Below are 23179 nucleotides of genomic sequence, written 5' to 3'. Positions count from 1 at the left end.
TTTTCTGGGGAATGCTTCGAAATACCGAGCCAAACAATAATGGTGCTAACAGAATATTATTTTTGTATCATACTGACATAATCATGACTCTGTAGCCTATAGTATTAAATTTAAAAATGTGTTAATGCATTCAATTGCAAGTCATGAGATCTTGTCATTTTCTTAATGAAACAAATTTGTTCTTTTGGCAGAACCATCTGTTGGGCCGAGCATACTTCTGCCTCCTCGAAGGGGACAAGATGGAACAGGCCGATGCACAGTTTAATTTTGTGCTGAATCAATCTCCAGGGTCTGTGCCCGCACTCCTGGGAAAGGCTTGCATTGCATTTGGGAGGAAAGATTTTCGTGGCGCCCTTGCATTTTACAAGAAGGCCTTGCGCACTTCACCTGCGGCCTGCCCTGCCACCGTTCGTCTTGGAATGGGTCACTGCTTCATGAAATTGGGAAATCAAGAGAAGGCTCGGTAAGGTTGTCAATAAATTTTTGATTTTAGTCTTATTTTGGGGTTTTTCTTGAATGAAGAAAATAACAGTGGCATATGGTCCATCGTGTGATGGCCTCTCTGAGGTCCCAGCCCCTAATCATTCCTCCCAATGACCCTTTCACCTCCCACGGAGCTAACTGATTAAGGTCCAACATTCTCGGCTCCCAAGCATTGAGTGCTGCAGGTCTCTTGTTTACAATTTTGTATAATGAATCATATTTACATGATCAGCATTCAGTGAATGTTTTCCAATAATTCTACTGCTAAAATAGGCACTGACCCTCCCTTTTTTGATCGCTTTGCATTGAAGGCCAATAAGATTACTCAAACGTCAGTTAAAGCATCATAAGCGCTTGACTGCTCCAGTTATTATGAAGGAGTTAATGCTGAGAAGTTTCAACTTTCGGGTGTACGAGGTCTGTTCAAAAAGTAACGCAAATTTTGAATTTTTGCGGGTTACATATGTTTGATATTCGATTTTTTTGTGGTGTTATGTTGGTACTTGTTATGTTGTTGTCTCTTACTTATGCTGAAAATTTCGGCCATTTTGGATGTTCAGTTAATTGTTGACAGCTGTTTTGCTTGGACGTGTTTTGGCTTTTCTTCGATTTTTGCCTGTTCCCAAAAATGGGTCAAAGGATCTGTATCAAATTTTGTGTGATAAACGAAATTAAGTCCGCGGACACATGCCAAATGCAGAGAAGCCACCTCGGACTGAAATAATGTTTTTTCGGGGGTATAAAATGTTCTAAGAGAGCCGAGAAGAAGTGAACGACGAAGAGCATGTCGGATGCGGGAGCACGTCAACGACAGTAGAAAACATTGATGAAGTGTAGAAAATAATATTGGCCAATCGTCGAATCACCATTAGAGAAGTTGCTGAGGACCTAAGCATATTGATTGGCTCGAGCCGTTCGATTTTACCAATGACTTGGGCATGACATGGGTCGCCACGAAATTTGTACCAAAATTGCTCAATTTCGACCAAAGACAGCAGCGCATTAACATTGTTAATGAGGATTTGGACTACGTCCACGATGACCCAAATTTTCTCGTAACTGGTGACGAATCATGGGTTTATGGTTATGACGTGGAAACTAAAGTTCAATCATCCCAATGGAAACTGCAGCACGAGCCGGGACCAAAAAAAGCACGCCGAGGTTGTTTGAATGTGAAGGTTTGCTTACAGTTTTCTTCGAGTTGCAGGGGTGTGGTGCATCATGAGTTCTTGCCACTGAATGATAAATGAGGAATATTACCTGCAAGTTATGCGCAATTTGCTGGAAGAAATCGGCCACAAACGCCTGGATATGTGGAAGCACAAAAATGTTTGCTTTTGCACCATGGCAACGCCCCTGCTCACACATCGTTACTGGTGCGCACATTTTTGGCCAAAAACAACACACTAATGATGCCGCAGCCACCGTATTCCCCAGATCTGGCCCCCAGTGACTTTCTTATTTCCTAAACTGAATAGGCCCATGAAAGGAAGACGCTACGCTACGATTGACGAGATAAAAACTGCATGGAAGGAGGAGCTCAAAAAGATTTTTAAAAATGATTTTTTTAAGTGCTTCGATGATTGGAAAAAATGTTGGCACAAGTCTGTAATATATAATGGCGATTACTTTGAAGGGGAAAAAATAGATATTCATGAATAAATCAATGAAATATTTGAAAAAACACAAAAATTATGGTACTTTTTGAACAGACCTTGTTAGTAGGTTTTTAGAAAAAAATTAGAAACTAAATTCCTTGTTTAAATTTCATTACTTTAAAATTAAAAGTCCTTGGAACTTATATGCTCCTCCTTCATTACAAATCATTTATTTAGAACACTTCTCATTTTACAGTTAGTAGTAGTTAGTAGAAGTTACAAGTTGCTTAGTGGTGGCTGGAAAAACTTTTCTAGTGGATCAAATGTCATTAAAGATGACTAGCACTTAGGTGGGAGGGGATACTTGTTAGCGGGACCAATGAATAAATCATCCATCAGATAAGGGAGTGCCAAATGATAGAAACCCAGCTGTGTACTGAACTGCTGTAACACACTAAATACTTTCATTATTGACTGGTGTTTCTTTAAGCTTGGAAATCTGAAATAGCCTCATCCAAGTATGTGAAAATGGATGTTCATGTAGGTTTTTAAAATGGTAGTACATGTTGAAAGTGTTCTTCTTCCTGGCTTCTGCGCATAAGTTGACATTTTTGCAATCAGCTTCACCACCAGACCTGGAGGCATCTTCAGGTCTAAAGTGCTGCTCAACTTGTCACCTAAGTGCTGTGTGCCCGGCAATGTTGACCTGAAGATGCCTCCAGGGCTGCAGCAATGCCAACTCGTGCAGAATAACCCACCTTCAACAACCTCACAGCACAGATAATTACAGAACAATTTCAATGAAACATTTTATTGCAGAAGTATTATTTTTTAATATATGGAAAATTGAAATAGCTAAGAAATAGTACATGAAAATATGGTACATACAACTTTATTAGAAATATATTTTCCAGTGTTATAAGTTTTCCTTGGGGCTTTTCAGGCTCATTAATAGATGCTCTTATTAGTTCTTTGTGTATGTGCCACTTAAATTTTCCCATGGCGTAAATAATAAATTCCTTTCAAATTTTTATGTCCTTTTAATCACGTGACTAGTTTTCTACTAACAATATCTCCAAGTTATTCTTAACTATCAGCAATGTATTCAGAATGTACAGGTAATTAAATGTCCCAGGAATATCTATAGTGTCTGTTGCCTCCATATTTATTATATTAAGGATATTTATGAATTATCAATAATTAGATACAATGAATTATTAATGTGTTAAGTGTACATTATATGTTTATTTTTTGCATTGTTATATTCATTTCTAAAGTAATTATTAACCATTAATAGTTATATTTTAAGATCTTCCTGTTTAAGTAGATCACTTTTACATCAGGACTTCAAGATATTGTACAAGTTAATTTTTCATCTGCCTATACTGAATTTTTCTAGAAAAATATTCATTTTTATTTTTTTCTGAAAAGTAAACGCTGAAAGATTTAAAGAGGGTAAATGGAATTATGCAACAGTATTTTGGCATTAGTTCCATAACACTTTCTGTATGATGTCACTTGTGTGTGAAGGTCTTCTCTTTACATTTGGTAATGTTTTTGCTGGCTTTGCAGGTTGGCCTTTGAGAGGGCTTTGGAGCTGGATAACAGTTGTGTTGGGGCTCTGGTTGGGCTTGCCATTTTGCAGCTCAACCAGCAAGAGCCTGATTCTATCAGGAGTGGTGTTCAGATGTTGAGCAAGGCTTACACCATTGATTCTACAAATCCAATGGTCCTTAATCACCTTGCTAATCATTTCTTTTTCAAGAAGGTAGGTAAATCCTTGCAGTCGATTTTGGGGTTTTGGAAGGGATATGAGGTATGTCCAATAAATACACAAACTGGGGCTTAAACACTTTTACTTTGCAAGTCTACATCAACTGTGCTAAGTACTGTCCATTCGTTTCAATGCACTTATTCCATCTTCTTTTCCACTCGAATGATGAGGTCTCAGGCGTGATATGGTGGAAGCGTAACATATTAAAACCACAGGTATTGCAATTTTCCACTAGATATTTTATTTCAACACTACCGGTTTCGATGTTTTCACATCATCATCAGGTGTGAGCACAAGTGCATATCTTCTCCACATATATAGTTGCATACAAGGGGTGGGGGTTTAAGGGGGGAAAAGGAGGGGAAAAAAGGGGACAGGGGAATTCCATGAGGGGAAAGGATGAAAGGAGGGGTCAAAGAGGCGGGGAGGAACAGTGGGAATTCCATGGGGTGGGGGGTTTTTTGGGGGCAATACTGAGAATTAACAATACGACAGCCGGATTGGCACAGGTAATAAAATAAAGACATTGAGCTGTAGAGGGCCCCGCAGCAATGAAGGGCCGGAACAATCTGCCGGTGGGCCTCGCGAGTGATGTCCCGTGGCGAGGGTCGTTGCTCTGCTGGCTGGATGACGTCCTTAGGACGCCTGCGATGCGTCGGGGGATCAGTGGTGTTGTCCGTCGAGTCCATCCGGGGAATCGGAGGAACGGGGAGGGGAAAGGGGTGGTCGTTAACGGGGAGGAAGTAGGGGGGGGGGCAGGAGAAGAGGAGGGTTAAAATTGGGCGCAAGTTGGACGCACTCGAACAGTGTGAAATAATACAACACACAAAAAAAGGAATTCCCCTCCTTAATGATGTGTTTGTCACTTCACATTCCCCCCTTCTAGCCATCAATTTCCCCAATAGTTTTCCCCAATTTTAACCCTCCTCTTCTCCTGCCCCCCCCCCCTACTTCCTCCCCGTTAACGACCACCCCTTTCCCCTCCCCGTTCCTCTGATTCCCCGGATGGACTCGACGGACAACACCACTGATCCCCCGACGCATCGCAGGCGTCCTAAGGACGTCATCCAGCCAGCAGAGCAACGACCCTCGCCACGGGACATCACTCGCGAGGCCCACCGGCAGATTGTTCCGGCCCTTCATTGCTGCGGGGCCCTCTACAGCTCAATGTCTTTATTTTATTACCTGTGCCAATCCGGCTGTCGTATTGTTAATTCTCAGTATTGCCCCCAAAAAACCCCCCACCCCATGGAATTCCCACTGTTCCTCCCCGCCTCTTTGACCCCTCCTTTCATCCTTTCCCCTCATGGAATTCCCCTGTCCCCTTTTTTCCCCTCCTTTTCCCCCCTTAAACCCCCACCCCTTGTATGCAACTATATATGTGGAGAAGATATGCACTTGTGCTCACACCTGATGATGATGTGAAAACATCGAAACCGGTAGTGTTGAAATAAAATATCTAGTGGAAAATTGCAATACCTGTGGTTTTAAAATTCTTTTCCACTGTTTAAAGCACCCTTGGAAGTCCTCGGCAGTTAGGATTTTTAGTTTTCTCATCCTTTCTTGCTCTATTATGTCCACATCCATCTTCCCAGTGATATGTCCCCTCATCACATTTTGGCATTTTGGGATTAGGAAAAAGTCACGGGGGACGAGATGTGGTGAATTAGGAGGATGATCAAGGATCAAGGTGATTGAACTTTATGCCAGAAACTAAGGAACGATCAATGCTGAATATGCAGATGAATTTTCATGGTGAAGGATCCATCCATCATGTTCAGTTGAAATAGTGTGCACTGTTGATTTTCCGGAATTCATTTCATCAGCTATCATTCGGACAGTTTTCCGACGATCGGTAAGGACAAGGGACGGCACACGATCAACGTTGTCGTCAGCACAGGTGGTTGATGGTCGTCCCGGCCTTGCATCATCCGTGGCATCTTGTCGGCCATCTTTAAAACGCCTAAACCACTTGAAAAGGGATGTTTTCTTCAGAGCATTATCACCGTAAACAGAGTTCAACATTTCAGTAATTTCTTGATAACTTTGGCCTCACTCTACCAAAAAAACTTGCTGTTGATTCGGGGTTCCGTGATGTCTTCATTTTCCATTTTCGACAAACAGTAAAAACAAGGACAACGGAAACTAACATATGCACAGCTCGACAATTCGCCAAGCACAGACATTGCTCATTTGGTCTCATGCAACTAGCGCCGCTTGTGAGAGGGGGCGCTATAGTCCACGTCATGGCCGCCAGAATGCACCAATTTATTGCACAGACCTAGAAGGTGTGATAAATGCAAAAACTGGAAAACAAAAAAGTTAACACTGTGAACTTGATTAATGGCACTGGGTTAATAGGAAGGGGGTAGGTAAAAATGAGGTGACAAGTCAGAGGAAAATGAAAAAAAACACAGACTCGGTCACTTTGGCATGTTTGGGAAACAATGATGCCTGTGTACCTCAATCACACACAAACAATGCAAAAATAAATAAAGGAAATAGAATTCCAACCACTCCATCACTTGGGTGCGTGAAGGAATAACAATTACTCTCGTGGATCAAATTCACACTTAACATTCGAGGTTTGCAAGGATATCTACTCTGCCAGGGACCTGTTGATCTCACACAGGAATGAAAATTAATTAAAAGCAAAATTAAAAAAATCAAGAACAAAGGACCCAAGTTCACGTTCCTAGTCACTCAATCCTTCAGGTGTGTTCGACCTTCGTGAATCGCACTCGCTCAGGGTTCACAGGGATTCTTCCAATGCCAGCGACCTGTCAATCACACAGATGAATACAACAATATAAAATGGATGGTCACAAGTTTTTGCCCATTCACGCAATCACTGAGGTGTGTGTTCGGAAACAGGGACCTTTGTGAATCACACACTTCTGTGGTTTACAAGGATTTCTCCTATGCCAGTGATCCGTCAATCACACAGAAAATACAATTTGAAGTAGATAGGAATTTCGTTAACATTCTATCACTCGGGTGTGTTGGATCTAGGTGCATACACTCCCAGAAGAAAAAAGTATATAATGGAATAATGGTTTTTGAATTAGGAATGGCATGGTATGCATCTGTGATGTTGAGGGACTGCCTTGGAATGAAAATGAGGCAGAAGGTTATTGGGAGCCATCAAAGAATATCCTGCATATGGTGTGGATGCTTAAACATGATATACCAATCATGTGGATGCTTAAAACATGATATACCAATCATTCAATGCAAAACTTGAAACCTGAATAAATTCAGCGTTAAGACTGATTGGATAACAAGGGGCCCATTATAATTTTGTCAATGAAAGAGTGATATCGCTCAATAATAGTCCACACAGTACTAGGGAACCACTCAGTTGACTCAATAGGCTGTAGGATGTTGGGTGACAAATGGATGCTTGAAAAAAGATGTAATCTGGATCCTTGAATTGTGAATGATTAAAAGAAGAAATTCTTAAGTATGTAAATGGAACCCAGAGGTATCATTTTTTTGTATATGTACCAGAAAGACAAGGCCTCATTAATGTAGAAACATACTTGGACAATGCTGAGATTAATAAGCTAGCATTTAATTTAATGACACTCTATCTGGGGGTATACGTTTTGGACAATTTTATGAATATATGCAGGGTTATAGATTGATTGCCTCAATAAATAAACCAGGGTTCTTGTTGAGATGGTAGTCCGTTGGGTAGAGTGATTGGCTACTAACTTGAGGGCTTGGGTTCGATTCCTGGGGTCCCTCAGCTCCACCCAAGCTGTGTGATTTTTTGGGTACTAGATTCATAGGCGGCACAGGGAAAGGAACTGGGCCCCTCCCCCTCTCTGATTTGCAAATTTCATGTGCCGTTGGGACCGGATGAGCTCTCAAACCCTAGCCTCCCAAATCGACCTTCGCATTGATAACCTTTTTTCAGATATTATGATAGGGGTGAATAGTAATATATGTAAGCATTTGCCTATAATGTTTAACCAAGGTCCAGAATTTCACGTTAGTGACTGGAGCTTAAACCTGAATATGTATTAACTACTCATTAATGACACGTGTGTTGGCATTCTGAATGAATTACAAGGAACTCACTGCTATGTGGGCATGGTGGTCAACACACACATGGCCAATTTCTTGCAAAGTAAATTTAGATTTTTGCAAGCAATTGTTCCATCCTCTTTTATTATTTCTGCATTGTTCATGTGTAAAACTTTCAATATCAATGTGCAAAAAATTAAGGGTTTTGGCTTACCAGTAATTTGTGCCAACTTAAGGTTGAACAACCACTCTAGTGTATCCCATAGCTTTTACTATTAAGGATTTAATTTTACAAATGAATCACAGGGTAGCAAAAAACTGTGTCTGGTATTACTAACAATATTCAGATTCTCATGTTATATCCTTTGTTCATTATATCAGGATTCCTTCGTGCATGCATATTTGTGATCTGTTGTATAATTTGCTTGAAGAATGCACCCAATGGAGCGAGGTGCCAGTTTATCTTGTCATTTGATCACTGTGCTTAGGTGTTAATGTCCTTTTAAGATGACAAGCTCTTGTGTTTTGCGCATGCATGATTGTCTGAGTAGTCTCTTGGCTTAATATTGTGTGCCTTCATTTAGGACTACCACAAAGTACAACATCTTGCTCTCCACGCCTTCCACAATACTGAGAATGAAGCAATGAGAGCCGAGAGTTGCTACCAGCTGGCCCGAGCGTTTCACGTGCAGGTTGGTCATTTCTTTTGTGACTTTGATCCTCTCACTTTCTTCCCATTCTCTCTCATTTCATAAATCACCTTTATTTGTGATATATGTGGTGTCGTTTATTCAGCAAGTACGTATATTGTTTTCATTACCAGAGAATATTTTGGCGGCATATGGTGGCAATCAAGAATTGAAGTTCATTTTTATGTTTTTTTTTCTTGTGTGCATCTTTTTCATTTTCATTCAATTGATGAATTCTCTGCTCATTGTGCACCATTCTTTTAGTGTCTTTAAAAAAAATGCTATGTCTCTTCTGGAAATAAATTTGTTTTCAGAAGAGCTTACCATGTGCTGGCAATTCATGAATCCTTATTTTTATTTGTTAATGGAATAATATATGATAATTAACCTTGTAGTGAAGTATGAATCTATAAGATGTAAAAGTTAATTTGACATGAAATAGTTTGATTCAATTATTTCACTATTACTTGTGAATTTATTTTTGTACTTTTGAAAGTTAAATGCAAGCTGTATTTGAGTTGCTTGTAACTTTTAAAATGTGTGTGTACGCTTGTTTTTGCCTTTGTTTCAATCATCTATTTATGTTAGCTACATATCTTGAGCGTTTGTGTTTTGGTGCTGTAATGCACAAAAACATCAACACATCCCATGCATGTGTTAATGCCATTGTTTCTGACAAATGTTTCGTCTTTTATTGTTTGTTACTCTTTGAAATGTCAAAATGTTGGCATTAAAACTTGTTTAGATGGTTTTTAGGACCTTAAATATTAAGTACATGCATGATTTAGGAGTATGGAGAAAATTATAATAAAAAAAAGAAAAATAAATAAGTTTTCCCATTTTTGTTTTCTTTCCAAATATCTGGGGCCTCACTACATTTGAGTTTGAATTATATTTGGGCAAATACGGCACAGAAATGTAATATAAATAAGTTACCCTAAGTACTCATGTAGAGGGCATCCTTTAAAAAAAGTCAAGTGTCGACCTATGTATGGTACACGAGAGAGAGAGAGAGAGGAATTGGTAATAAGTTTAGAAAAGTTAATTTGAGATGTGAGTTAAAGGTCTACAAGATTACATTCTGAAATCCGCTGCCATAACCATCATGTAATAGTAATGTTATAAGTATGACTTTTCTTACTGCAAAAACTTGTGCCACCACAGATGCCTGCTTGTTGCAGTACAGTGGTGAGAACAAACAATGCAGTGGTGCCTGCTTGGAGCAATCACTGTGAATTTCATTAAACACTCAAAATCTCACAAAATCAGTGGTAGTGGACAATACTGTTGAAACATTGAAATAAATGTAGATTATTTACAACTTGGTAACTACTGTGAAAATATTGAATTGTATATCTTTCTAATAGTTTTTCTTGAGAATATGCATTTAGCTTAACTTCCCAAGTTAAAATAAAAATTAATTCACTGGAATCAAAGCTTCATTTAATAATTATGGAAAAATCTAGGGTTAATTTGTGCATGAAATGTGTGAAAAATTAAATTTCTTTAGCAAAAATGCATGGGTGGACCTACCCATATATGAGATACTGCACACGAGTATATGTATGTAGGAAGTTATGTTCATTTGCCCTCAAAATGTATTCACAATTTATTGGTGACATAATTATTGTGCTATCTTCACGTATGCCCATTCATTTTGGATCTCTCCATATAGACATGGAGTGTTGGGAATTGGGTAGGTATATGCAGAAGAAGCAATTTGATCAATCGAAATCTACCCCTGCAAAAATTCTCCTTTGCAACCATCTTTGAAAACCTGCTAATGCCAATGGTTTTAATTTTCATAGCCATACAATGAAACATTCCTGGTATATATTTAATGAAGATGAATGATCCTTATTAGAGAAATAGCTCTGGTGGTCACCATCGGTGCAAATATATGGGCCAACGTATACTTTTAAGTAGTCTCACAAGATAAAATCCCAACTCGTGTGCATAATTTTATGGTGAACAATTAGATGAATAAATAAATCTCACTGAGGATATAATTACATCCTGAAGGAATGCAATGTCAAGTAGGGAGAAAGCTATTGGACCATCAATTAGTAACTAGGAGAAAAGGCAATTATTTTATTTTCTTACAAACAGGCAAGTTGTTACTTTTTATTGCACCAGCTAAAAATAAGTAGCATCACATTTTACTACAAGCCACAATGAACTTGCATTATTTTTCCTCATAGAGATGAAATTTTGCAAAGGCAAGGCTTTCACCGATAACTTTTAAAGGCCACTTTTTTTAATTTAACTATCCACCCCATGTGCATAATTACTGCAAAAAAGTTGATTTTTCAAATTTGGACTGCCTTTGCCTATTGAAGGAATGCTTCCAAAAGTCCAAATGAAATCTTAATTCGTCTCAAAGGAAAAGTGGAATCAAATCGCACTGGTTTGACATCTTCTTGTACCCCCTTCGTAATTACTCTCCTACTTGTACTACTTGATACAAATTTTGTTTCTACTTGCCTAACCCTCCTCAGTTGTGCTAACTTTATTCTCTGTATCTTAGTCATTTATCATTGCATGAATACTTATTTCCAGGGGGACTATGACCAAGCCTTCCAGTATTACTACCAAGCGACTCAATTTGCACCTCCTGCATTTGTCCTGCCCCACTTTGGTTTGGGTCAGATGTATATATACCGTGGTGACACTGAGAATGTAAGTTACATACCATCCTTCATCGTGTAATTTTGGTCATTAAAATTTTAACCCAATTATTCTGGTGTGATGTAAATGTATGTCTTCTAACAATAATAGCCATAGTCACGAAAAACTTTTGTTGGATTTAATGTTAAAGAATACTTGTTCCTCTCATTCATGTGCTCTCCAAAATGTTGGAAAATTTCAGGAACCATTTTTGTGGTACCATACTTGTTGGGTGTAGTGTAATCTGGATTAACGTAGCCCTTATGCTGCCCAAATGATGACTCATTCCTTCTAATTCTTTTCCTATTTGGCAAGTGCAAAAATAAATGCCATGGAGCAAATGGCATTACTATCCAATGGAAAGTATAATCAAAACTTAATATTCCCATGTATTGACTTAAAATGAGTGTAACTTTCAAAGCAAGTCATAATATAGGTTGGTGAGTCTAGTGCAGTCAAATCCCTTATTTTTGCTTTTCTAGGGACCCCAGAAAAAAGTGTAAAACGAAGAAAAATGCAAACGGCAGGAAAGGAGAATTTTCATTTTTACAAGCTTAATTCAGATTCATTCCATTGTGAGAATCAACTTATTCCGGGATTTTAATTTTGCCCTCAATTGGGCACGTATTTTTTGCCGTGTCTCCACATTGTCAAGCAGGATGAAATTTATGTTCTCGAGTAATTAAGGAAAACTTTACAAATGAGATTCTGAGCTACCTGACCATTTGACTGATGGGAACACCCAACTTCAAAATTTTTGAAGAAAATATAATTATATTAGTAAAATGTAATTTTGATGCGATAAAGTAAGTTTCAATGCTCTATATTCTTCAGTAGCCCATCACTGTTACATCTGTTGCATTAAGGCAGTACATATGATCCCAGTTGTCAGTCACCAAATCTTGTTTTTTCCATGATTCATCATGCTAACATCAGAAGTCATTTCCTTTCATCATAATTTCGACTCGTGTGTGAAATGAATAGTCTCCTGCAGGTGACCTTACAATGGATAAAATATGTTGCGAACTCCTAGTCGTACAATGTATCAAACCTTTCGTTGCAATAAACCTTTCCTAGCAGACTGAGATTATGAGTTCAAGCAGTTCACATTTCCATCGCTAGTGCTCACCATGTTCAAATTATTTGCTAAAACCGTTCAAAATGCTGATTTCTCCCATCTTATCTAGGTGTCTAAGTACAAAACAAAGTCAAAAAAGTTTCGTTTATAAAGACTGATGTACATGAGTAACTGTGCAGTGTTAGTGGTTCAAATTGCGGGAAAGCAAAAATGAATTCGTGTGTTAATAGGGTTCCACATGCATTGGAAATTTTATGGCACCTGATAAAATTGTCGTAAATTGTGTAAAAACATAAATTTCAATAATGCTATGATGGGGTTTAACTGTAGTGTTGACAGCAGGGAGGTTATCCTTCAAATGAAAATTTGACCAATGATAGCAGGTCACAGTTGTGCTACGTATTTGTAGTTTAGGAATAAATAAAATTCAAAGCTGGTATCAAAAGGAAGTATCCGCTCCACATTCGATATGGAATTCAAGTCCTGTCTCCTTTACAGTTTGCAAGTTCGGTGGTTAATGCAGTTCTTGAGTGCTAATTAGATTTCCCTTTGATGGTGTTATACTTGCGTGTAATACCTACTAAGTTAATTGTGCCATATGCCACTCTTGTACTGAGGGCTTTTTTATTTGTTATTACTTCATTAATAAATTTTGTTCGTTGTTCTGTAGGCGGAGATGCGTTCATGCAGCACGAGAACAGACAAAAATCATGAGAGAATATGAAAAATCTTCTCTTCTGATATTGGCTCTCCCTTAATCTGTTCCTTTATCAGATTGAAAAAAACAATCTTTGCGTGCATAGTTTTTGGAAAGGGTTGAAGAGTAAAAATTCAGTTTGGTGCCAAGGTCAATTAGAATATGGATGAAAAATGGAAGGTGTGTAAGTAGTTCATGGGCTGGAAAATCCTACAAAATCAACATGGAAAAGTGTAAGGCTAGGGGATGAATTGAAAGTGAAAGGGTGCTTTCAAATTGGAGACCATGAGATTGACCGTGCTCATAAAGTTAGCTTTGCAACCTAGATAGTGCAGACTTTTATTTTGGACAAAGAAAAAATTAGAAGTTTGGTTGCATCTAAAATGGATATTTCTGCAAATTAAAACTCATTCCTTTGCCTCGTTTGCTGCAAGAACAAATGGAAAAAATACTTATTGCATTAATCAACACTACACAGTTAGTTGATATGCCTCTTACCTAGGCAATCAATTGCACCAAAACTTTAACTCCATTAAAGTCTTCGAAGAAAGATGGTGATGCATGAACTAGAATCATTGAATGCAAGTTCCGTTTGTCTTTAATATTTAAAGTGGTGAGCAGGTATTTACAATGCTACATTGACAACTGAATCAGTAAGTGTCAATGAAGAAGCAGCTGTGAGATTCATAAATGAGGTCCCAACAATTATTGAAAGTTGTTCCTTCCCTTCATAGTTAGTTGATATGTCAGTGGGACCTAGAGTATTTAGACGAAATAGTGTAGCATCTATTGCAGTGAAAGTACCTGAAGACTGATTCATGTTGCTGCTAGGAGAAAATGTGTATGGACAAGGGAATTGTCGGTGTACTATTTGTTAGTTTATGTTCATTTAAAACTTTCCTTACCAGATGGATTATCTATGATAATATTTTGACTGTCAATTCACAAGTGATGGTGGTGATTGTATTACCATTGATGCAAACTTTTGCTTTAATGACTATATATAATATGCAGTCCTCCCAATTACTAAAATTTTCAGCTTGTAAATAAAAGGTCCAGTTGATGGTTCCTGCTTAATGTAATGTGGTAGCGCTGTACTTAAATTGTCCCTTGCTGTAATGTAGTGTTGTGCATCTGAATCATACCTTGCAAACTAAGTATGAGTTGAATAGCAAATGATGTTAGCACCTACCGTTATTTAATTGCATATTCCCATTTTAGTATTATAATTATGATTTTACACAATGGTTATGATTTATGATATTTTGTTTGTGGTAGGCATCAGTATATATGTGCAATAATCCCACTTTATTTCTCTCCTTTAGGCAGCCCAGTGTTTTGAAAAAGTGCTGAAAGCCCAACCTGGCAATTATGAAACAATGAAGATTTTGGGTTCTTTGTATGCCAACTCCAATTCACAGTCCAAGAGAGATATTGCCAAGAGTCATCTTCGAAAAGTATGTAATATTTTTTCAAAAGAATTTTTTCCCTACTTATGTGTATGTTCCTTTTTATATTTTTGCCAATCTTTTTGGTATCGTCTTATTTCTTGACCTCAGATTTGTTTCTTTCCCCTATCAAAAATCAAATTAGGTCACAGAGCAGTTCCCAGAGGATGTTGAAGCTTGGATTGAACTTGCTCAAATCTTGGAGCAAGCAGATGTTAGTGGTTCTCTCCAAGCATATGCTACGGCCACTCGCATTCTCCGTGAAAAGGTTCATGCTGAAATACCTCCTGAGATCCTGAACAATGTGGGCGCCTTGCACTTCAGGTGTGTATCAATGCCTCATTTAAGTCCAAAGACAGGTAAAATCTGACTTTTTCATGCCAATAATAATGGGGGGGGGGATGCAAGGCTAGATGTTGCTAGCACTTTGGTGGTCGTTAAACATGAGTAAATAAAAATCAACAGGAATAAGAAGTTGGATGGTTGAATTATGAATCTCTTCATAGTGAAATTCAAGGTCCTTCCCAGCATCCACTCTCGCTTACCCCCATTCTTATTGCTACCATTATGTTAAATTCACACCAGGGATTCAGTTATTTAGTGATCTCAGTTTCTTTTAGCATATTTCACAGCAACTGCACTGAGATGTTTTTATGTCAATAATAAAACCGTTTCCAATTAAAACAAGCTGTTGGTCACTGACGCTTAATTGTAGAATCCATGTATTCAATAGCACATTATTGCAGTCCAGTTGTAGTTCTCATAGGCTCGAGCAAAATTGTTGATATTGGTTAGGTAAGGGTATCAGCCACCGTGGCCTTGCTTCGGCAGTTAGTTTACTCACATTGCAGACAACCAGTTTTCACAAATGATGGTGATGCCATACACTTCGTCCGAGGACTTCATTTTTTCCTGGAAGCCACATTGACATGCCCTTGGTATTTTTCATTGATGATCATTGCTTCCCCTTGGCTCTCCCCATATTCTCCATAAAACACCTTAACACCTTCAGAGGTGATCTCTGGGCAGGCAAGGGTCTCATTTACTCATTCCACTTCTGCCCAATGATGGTGGCACTAAACACTGATTTCTACTTGACTAGAAAACAGTGCTCTTCCCAAGCTTGAACATTTGTCCGCTTGTGTTGATGTATGGTCCCTCCTGCCTAGTTGAATGTATGCAGCCCGTAAGATCTCAGCCCACCCACCCTTCCTGAATACACAAGATTCATTTCTTGGGTTCCATCAATCCATCTTCAGTGCTTTCCAGTTTCTTTTCCTTTGGTAACTCTCTCCCTCCCTCTCTCTCTCTCTCTCTCTCCTGTACAAGACTCATTGGTGTCGGAACCACCTTTGCCTCTGCCAAACCAAATCTATTCCATAGATTCATTACTATAGTCTTCTCACTGATGAGGAAGCTCCCATAACCTTTTCTTTGTTTGTTAATATTTAAATAGGACCTCATTTAAAGACTTCTCTTTACCCTTCTATTATTGAATGAGCTTTGTGCATCACTATGAGATCTATGCTATAAAGAATTTTTTATTTGCTCTACTTATATTGAAAGAAGTTAATTGGATGTTCAATCGTAAACTTAATGTGTTACAAATTCCAAAGAAACTGTGGGAGATGCCGCAACAGTAACTTTTAACGGAGTCATCCACTAATGTGCATTGCAATGCAACAATTTCAGAGCGTAAAAATCATTCGCCTTGACTGGGATTCGAACCCAGATCCCTCAATATCCGGTCGAGTGCTTTAGCCACTTAAGCTACCGAGGCGGCCTCTTAAACTCTGAAATTTTGGTAGCTTAAGTGGCTAAAGCACTCGACCGGATATTGAGGGATCTGGGTTCGAATCCCAGTCAAGGCGAATGATTTTTACGCTCTGAAATTGTTGCATTTTAATGTGTTACGTTTATTTCACCTGAATTTCATCCATGTCACTCCAGAAATATGTCAGTGGTGGCCATATAAGTTAAAACATCTTCAGGTTGTCTACATCAGTGATGTAGATGGTAGGTTGCAATCATGGATGCAGTTAGTTGAAATGTTTGCACTAATGGAGCATGGCACTCTATGGATCAGAGATCATTAGAAGAGTGGACAGGGTGAAGAATAGACTTAAGCCTTTTAAGCACGGTGTTGGAGGAGAATGACGAAGATTACATTGACAGGCAGACAATTGAGGAATGAGGATGTGTAGGTGGAGGCAAACAAGTGAAGATGCCCATCATACAATCCCCACATCGCAAGTAAAAATTGGAAATGTAAAATATTATTAAGTGGAATTCGTAATATTTATAATTAATACTCTCTTGCCATTGACTGATTGAGTGATTATTTTAAGGACCCATGGAAGATCTAATAACACAGGGTTAAAATGGACATGGAAACTGCTCCTTTAAGATCACATCGGAAGTCTCAAATGTGAGCTCAAGTTTTCCTGAAAGTGGTCTCTCCACATAAGAGCAACCGTCAAACCACATGTTGAATGCCCTTTTTTCTCATTATTTCTAATAATTGTTATTTAATAATCCCAGCAACTTTTAAAAATGCCTTAATTCCACTTATGTTCTTTGGTTTCTAATTTACTAGTCCCACGGCCCATTTGCAATAAGATTTAGAGATTGGTACAATGGTGTGTTCCCATTAAAAGTTATCACTGCTTTGATTCACATGAACTAAATTGATTTTTTCCAATCATGCGTAAGAACATATGCAATGAATAAACTTATATATCACTTGTATTTGTCATTGAATATATAACACCGAAGTTGTCATAAGGATTCCGTTACTTTATTCGCATTTTCTTACTTAGTAAATGTGTGATTGATTGCCCATGGTCTCTTTCTCTTGCATATTAGTTGATAAATAATGGTTATAGATTTTAGGAAAGTTTTGGAAAAGTCACTAGCTTAGTGATGAAGTCACACAAAATCTTCCCGATTTGTATTTTAAGTTACAGAAATGTATCTCACCTTGCCCTAATTTTCTTTGTGGGATTCAACATTTAATATAAGACTTGACCTATCTATTATAATTTGATTCTTTACTTACTAGTTTTTTAAATTATTATTATGTACATGTGTTGAAGTATCTTTGTTGTAAATTTATTCTAGGCAAACTTCATGTGATCCCTAGAACTTGATCTTTTGAAATAATATGTTCTAGGCATTTCAAATCATTAGTCTTTCTGGAAATGCTCATAATCTTGTATTATATAATTCCATGCTTGATGTTATGTATGTGCAAACGGTATCATATTTTCTCTTTTTTTCTGTGTTTTAGTGGTATCAGTCATTCTTTTCTCTATCATCTGTGTCTTTAGAATTTTGGCTGATCCTCTTCGAAATTATTAATAGCCAAGCTTCTCACACCTTCGAGTTTATAATTAAAGTGCTGCTTCAGTTATACATCGTCAGGTATAACTGTGAAATAGTTATGTGATATAGCAATGGCGTGTGTGAATTTCACATATCAGGGTAGGGAGGCCAGATCCTTGCTCTGCACCAGCTATGGTTTCCCTGGAAGATCTGGTACCCTGAGAATCACACAGCTTGGGTGGGGGACTGAGTACTCAGGGGCATCACTTGAAAATGAAAACAGGGCCCTCTTGTCAGTAGTCCAGCGCTCTACTCACTGAACTGCCTAGTCCCAAATTGTACATAGAAGGTCTATTAAACACTCGGCACGGGGCTAGTACGTGTTGCACCAGATGGATGGCAAGCAGAGTGCTCTCCATAGATCTGGGTGAGCACTCCTCCTGGGTGCATTTGTAGACCATCTGCTATTTTAATTGAGTTACTCATGAGTAAAGGATGCATTACCCTGAGACTTGTGTAATGTGTTTTTGTACTGCTCCTCAAATTCATGGAGGTTAGTTTAGATTTCACTGTGTGCTCTCTTGAAGGATGGGCAACCTGGAGGAGTCAAAGAAGTACTTTGAGGATTCCATGGCATGCTGCCGCAAAGAAGCCGAGCAGGATCCTCAGTACTACAATGCCATTGCTGTGACTGTTACGTACAACCTGGCCAGAGTGTCAGAGGCCCTGTGTCACTTTGACCGTGCTGAAAGATTGTATAAAGATGTCCTCAAGGAGCATCCAAATTATGTTGACTGTGAGTTTTTTCTAATAGTTAAAAATGTTTAATTCATCCTGGTTTCAATGGTTTATGCAGATTTGGTGATGTGATTTTATTCTCTTATGGCTTTCTTCTTGTAGATTTTCTTTGGGGTCAATTTTAAAACTATGCACAAAATAGCTCGTGGGTTCGATTCCTTCCTGGGTAGATTTTTGTCCGCCTAGGGCTTGGGTGCACCTAATTGTCTTCAATCTAATGTCTAAGGGTTAGGTGGGAGAAGGGACTATAAATCTCAAGCTTGCCCAATTAAGTCGATGAATTCATAAGTTCTCTCTCCATTAGCTTTACCATAGTAAAACTGCTCTCGTGTTAAAAAAGCTTTTCTCAATTTTAAATGAGTTAAAGAAGCACTCCCTGATATGAATAAATTGTTTACAATTAGAATAGAATATATTAGAATAGAGAGAATTTATGATACATTTGATGAGAATGGCTTATTATGATTGAAAATGTAAAGTTGAAAATATTTATTCTGGTATGTAAAACCATAAACACAGTAATCAACCCGAAGGACGGTTTGGTAGGTGATGGTAGAGTTCACCTAGTACCACTAAGCTCGAATGCATGCAAAATTCACATATCAGAGTAGGGGGGCCAGTTCCTTTCCCTCTGCCAGTTATAGTTCCTAGGAAGAGCAGATACCCAAAAAATCACACAGCTTGGATGGAGCTGAGGGTGCCCAGAGAGGCTTGCCTGGGAATCGAACCAAGCCTTCTGGTCAGTAGTCCAATGCTCTATCCCTGGACTACCGCGACCCACATTGTGGGATGCACATTCTGAGATATACTTGAATAAAATTTCATTGTTTGATGTAAAGATTAATGGAATGGAAAACATGTCCCACCGTTCACATACTGATTTAATGCATTATTTAACATGGTATTCATTGAGATGCTTAGAGAGATCGATTCATAGATGTAATTCCTCCTGTACAAAATGCTGAAAGAAAGTGACCAAACATGCATTTCTTTATTACATCATTCTATTTTTGTCTTTACAGGCTACCTCCGGCTGGGTTGCATTGCCCGAGATAAGGGTAACATATATGATGCATCGGATTGGTTCAAGGATGCTCTGCGATTCAACAACGAACATCCTGATGCATGGTCTCTGATTGGCAATCTCCATTTTGCTCAGACTGAATGGGGGCCTGGCCAGAAGAAATATGAGCGAATCCTTAAGGTTTTAGTATATCTTTTTTTAATGAGGAGAGGAGGTAACACTGCCATTCCAAATGAAAACTGTTGTCACTTGGAAGTGCAGTGTAGTTAACTCATGAAAGAGTTCCCCAGAGTGGAACCAGTACAATGCAACAATTTCAGAGCGTAAAAATCATTCGCCTTGACTGGGACTCGAACCCAGATCCCTCAATATCCGGTCGAGTGCTTTAGCCACTTAAGCTACCGAGGCGTCCTCTTAAACTCTGAAATTTTAGGGCTTTTAAAGGAACTAGATGTTATGACAAAATACCGTACATACAATGTCACATGCATTCGTAGTCGTGCGCGAGGTGCCACTGTCCACGAGGTTAAAGCCAACTTTAAACACGCATGGTGTTTTCCCTTTGACAAATTCCAAAGAAACTGCGGGAGATGCCGCAACAGTAACTTTTAACGGAGTCATCCGCTAATGTGCATTTCAATGCAACAATTTCAGAGCGTAAAAATCATTCGCCTTGACTGGGACTCGAACCCAGATCCCTCAATATCCGGTCGAGTGCTTTAGCAACTTAAGCTACCGAGGCGTCCTCTTAAACTCTGAAATTTTGGGGCTTTTAAAGGAACTAGATGTTATGACGAAATACCGTACATACAATGTCACATGCATTCGTAGTCGTGCGCGAGGCGCCACTGTCCACGAGGTTAAAGCCAACTTTAAACACGTATGGTGTTTTCCCTTTGACAAATTCCAAAGAAACTGCGGGAGATGCCGCAATAGTAACTTTTAACGGAGTCATCCGCTAATGTGCATTTCAATGCAACAATTTCAGAGTGTAAAAATCATTCGCCTTGACTGGGACACGAACCCAGATCCCTCAATATCCGGTCGAGTGCTTTAGCCACTTAAGCTACCGAGGCGTCCTCTTAAACTCTGAAATTTTGGGGCTTTTAAAGGAACTAGATTTTGTGACGAATTACCGTACATACATACAATGTCACATGCATTCGTAGTCGTGCGCGAGGCGCCACTGTCCACGAGGTTAAAGCCAACTTTAAACACTTATGGTGTTAATACTTTGACAAATTCCAAAGAAACTGCGGGAGATGCCGCAACAGTAACTTTTAACGGAGTCATCCGCTAATGTGCATTTCAATGCAACAATTTCTTATTGATATTGGATATTGAGGGATCTGGGTTCGAGTCCCAGTCAAGGCGAATGATTTTTACGCTCTGAAATTGTTGCATTGAAATGCACATTAGCGGATGACTCCGTTAAAAGTTACTGTTGCGGCATCTCCCGCAGTTTCTTTGGAATTTGTGGAACCAGTAGCTCATACACCATATTTGGCTGAATAAAAGCTAATGTTTTTCATCACAATTTGTATTGAAAATATCACATATCCCTAGGGTGTTCCATCGCAATATTACAGGAAGTGAATTGGCCTACATAATTTGCTGACTCCTACAGGTTTGGGTGATTGCAGCAATGAATGAGGGTGTGGAAATTAAATCCATGTTAAGACATTTCTGTTTACTCATAATTACCACTTCTTGCTGTCACATTGCTGTGAAAAAAAATGCAATGCATTAAGTATTATATGTTGTTCATATATGCATCTGCTCAATATCTTGAAAATTTACTTTTTTGCAAAATATATTGGCAATTTTCGAGAGGCTAGCTGGAATCCAGGGTGTTTTTTCTGTGTGGACAAACATGGTATTTATTTTGAAATTTTACATTGAACTCATAATTTGAATATTCATTTTCATTAACATAGATTGCACCAGAACATTTGTTTTAATGTTTATGAATAGAATATCAAGGTGTATAAAATGCTGGTATTTGTTGCAACATTGTATGATGAAACTCTTTCATGAAGGGAAAATTTGGAAGTTAGTGGTTAGACCTTTCCAATAGGAAGAGCAGGTTTCATCCATTCAACCAGGTGGGGTGAGGGAGGGGTTGAGAGGAGATGGAGGAAAGGGATTGGGGGATAGACAGGATTCCTTCCATTACTCACGCAGTAAATAATCTCTTGCAAGGGCAGATCGAATCACATCATTGTAAATCCAGCTTAACATTATGGAAGCAAAACAACTTTTGAAAAATATTCACACTTTTTATTATGGCACCGACTGGTTTTAATAGTTGACTGCTCTGACCAAGAAGTTATTTTGTTTCTGCATAACGAAATGATTCCACAAAATTAAGCCTCATCCCATGTATTATGCTACATTAGGCTTCAAATGTGCTAAGATTAAATTTTGCCCAATCACTAATGGAAAGGTTTTGGGAAAATATTGAGGAATATTTATTCACGTTACTTGATTAATAATTTATCAGCTCTCTTTGGCGTGTCCACATGTTCAAAATTGTCCCGTTGAATTCCACAGAACACGGACACGTCATCGGATGCGTACTCCTTGATTGCATTGGGGAACGTGTGGCTGCAGACATTGCATCAACCGACTCGAGACAAGGAAAAGGAGAAGCGCCACCAGGACAGAGCGCTGACGCACTACAAACAGGTCCTGCGCAATGATCCTCGCAACATATGGGCTGCCAATGGAATTGGTTAGTGATGTTTGCCAAATCAAGGGAAGTCCTTGACCATTGTGGAGTGAGATTACGCGAAAATGAAATCTGGAGTTTAAACTATTTGAAATGGCTTTGAACTACTACAATAAGTATAATTTAGAATAGGATAGGTAGTTTTTAGCCGTCATTGAAGTAAATAAGTGTTATCCAGTTAATAACATTTGGATTGGTTAACCCTTCAAAGTTATCACCTGCAGATTAACCATATAAACTGATTAAATTATGTTTATTGTTTGAAGTGATATTCACCAAATAACATTAATTTTATTTCCAGGATAAAAAGTAGTTACCTCCTGGAAACACTAGATCTTTGTTGATTTTTACCTTTTTGTTTGCTTCAGTTGTACTCAGCACAGTAATCTCCGATTGCCTTCACATTCCACGATTTGGTTGTACTAAGACTCCAAATATTGTGACCCTAGTGAAAAGGTGTATTGCCACCTACCATTTAGATGAAATCCTTTCAATTAAAGGAAGTTACCATTTTTTCATTTCCAATATGAATCGATTCCATAGTGTTATTCCTGAAACCATCAAGCATCATTTGTGTTTTACCATTGTTAAGGACCATGTCATAACTGTTACACCAGTCATACATGCATGGCCTTCATCCCCAGTTCACCAGAATCCATTTACTTATTCAAAGAATTACAAGATTTCAGGATGTTCACATAAGCAGCTTACATGGCATATTTATCGCAGTTAACCATTAAATTTATGGGTAGATCATTGTTAAATATTTTAAGAAGTATCAGGCCTAGCACAGACCCTCGATGTACTCTTTTGGTCATCCGGAGTGGAGATGGGAG

The 23179-nt window shown here is 38.6% G+C and overlaps 1 protein-coding gene across 1 annotated transcript in view; it reads left to right on the top strand.

Annotated features, from left to right (window-relative positions):
- The window catches only part of Ctr9 (RNA polymerase-associated protein Ctr9), a 46633-nt gene that overhangs the window by 6808 nt on the left and 16646 nt on the right, over nt 1–23179 (top strand). The window contains exons 4-12 of the mRNA XM_071587954.1: nt 192–463; nt 3654–3849; nt 8472–8579; nt 11136–11255; nt 14344–14475; nt 14612–14790; nt 18378–18586; nt 19611–19792; nt 22166–22346. Coding sequence (XP_071444055.1) covers nt 192–463; nt 3654–3849; nt 8472–8579; nt 11136–11255; nt 14344–14475; nt 14612–14790; nt 18378–18586; nt 19611–19792; nt 22166–22346 — 1579 coding nt within the window. The remainder of the gene's footprint in view (nt 1–191; nt 464–3653; nt 3850–8471; nt 8580–11135; nt 11256–14343; nt 14476–14611; nt 14791–18377; nt 18587–19610; nt 19793–22165; nt 22347–23179) is intronic.

This window comes from Hetaerina americana, unplaced genomic scaffold, assembly GCF_022747635.1.
Source record: "Hetaerina americana unplaced genomic scaffold, ioHetAmer1.1.p SCAF_3, whole genome shotgun sequence".
NCBI classification, from domain to species: Eukaryota; Metazoa; Arthropoda; class Insecta; order Odonata; family Calopterygidae; genus Hetaerina; species Hetaerina americana.
Note: the sequence above shows the minus strand (reverse complement) of the source record. Positions and strands in the feature narration are given on the sequence as shown.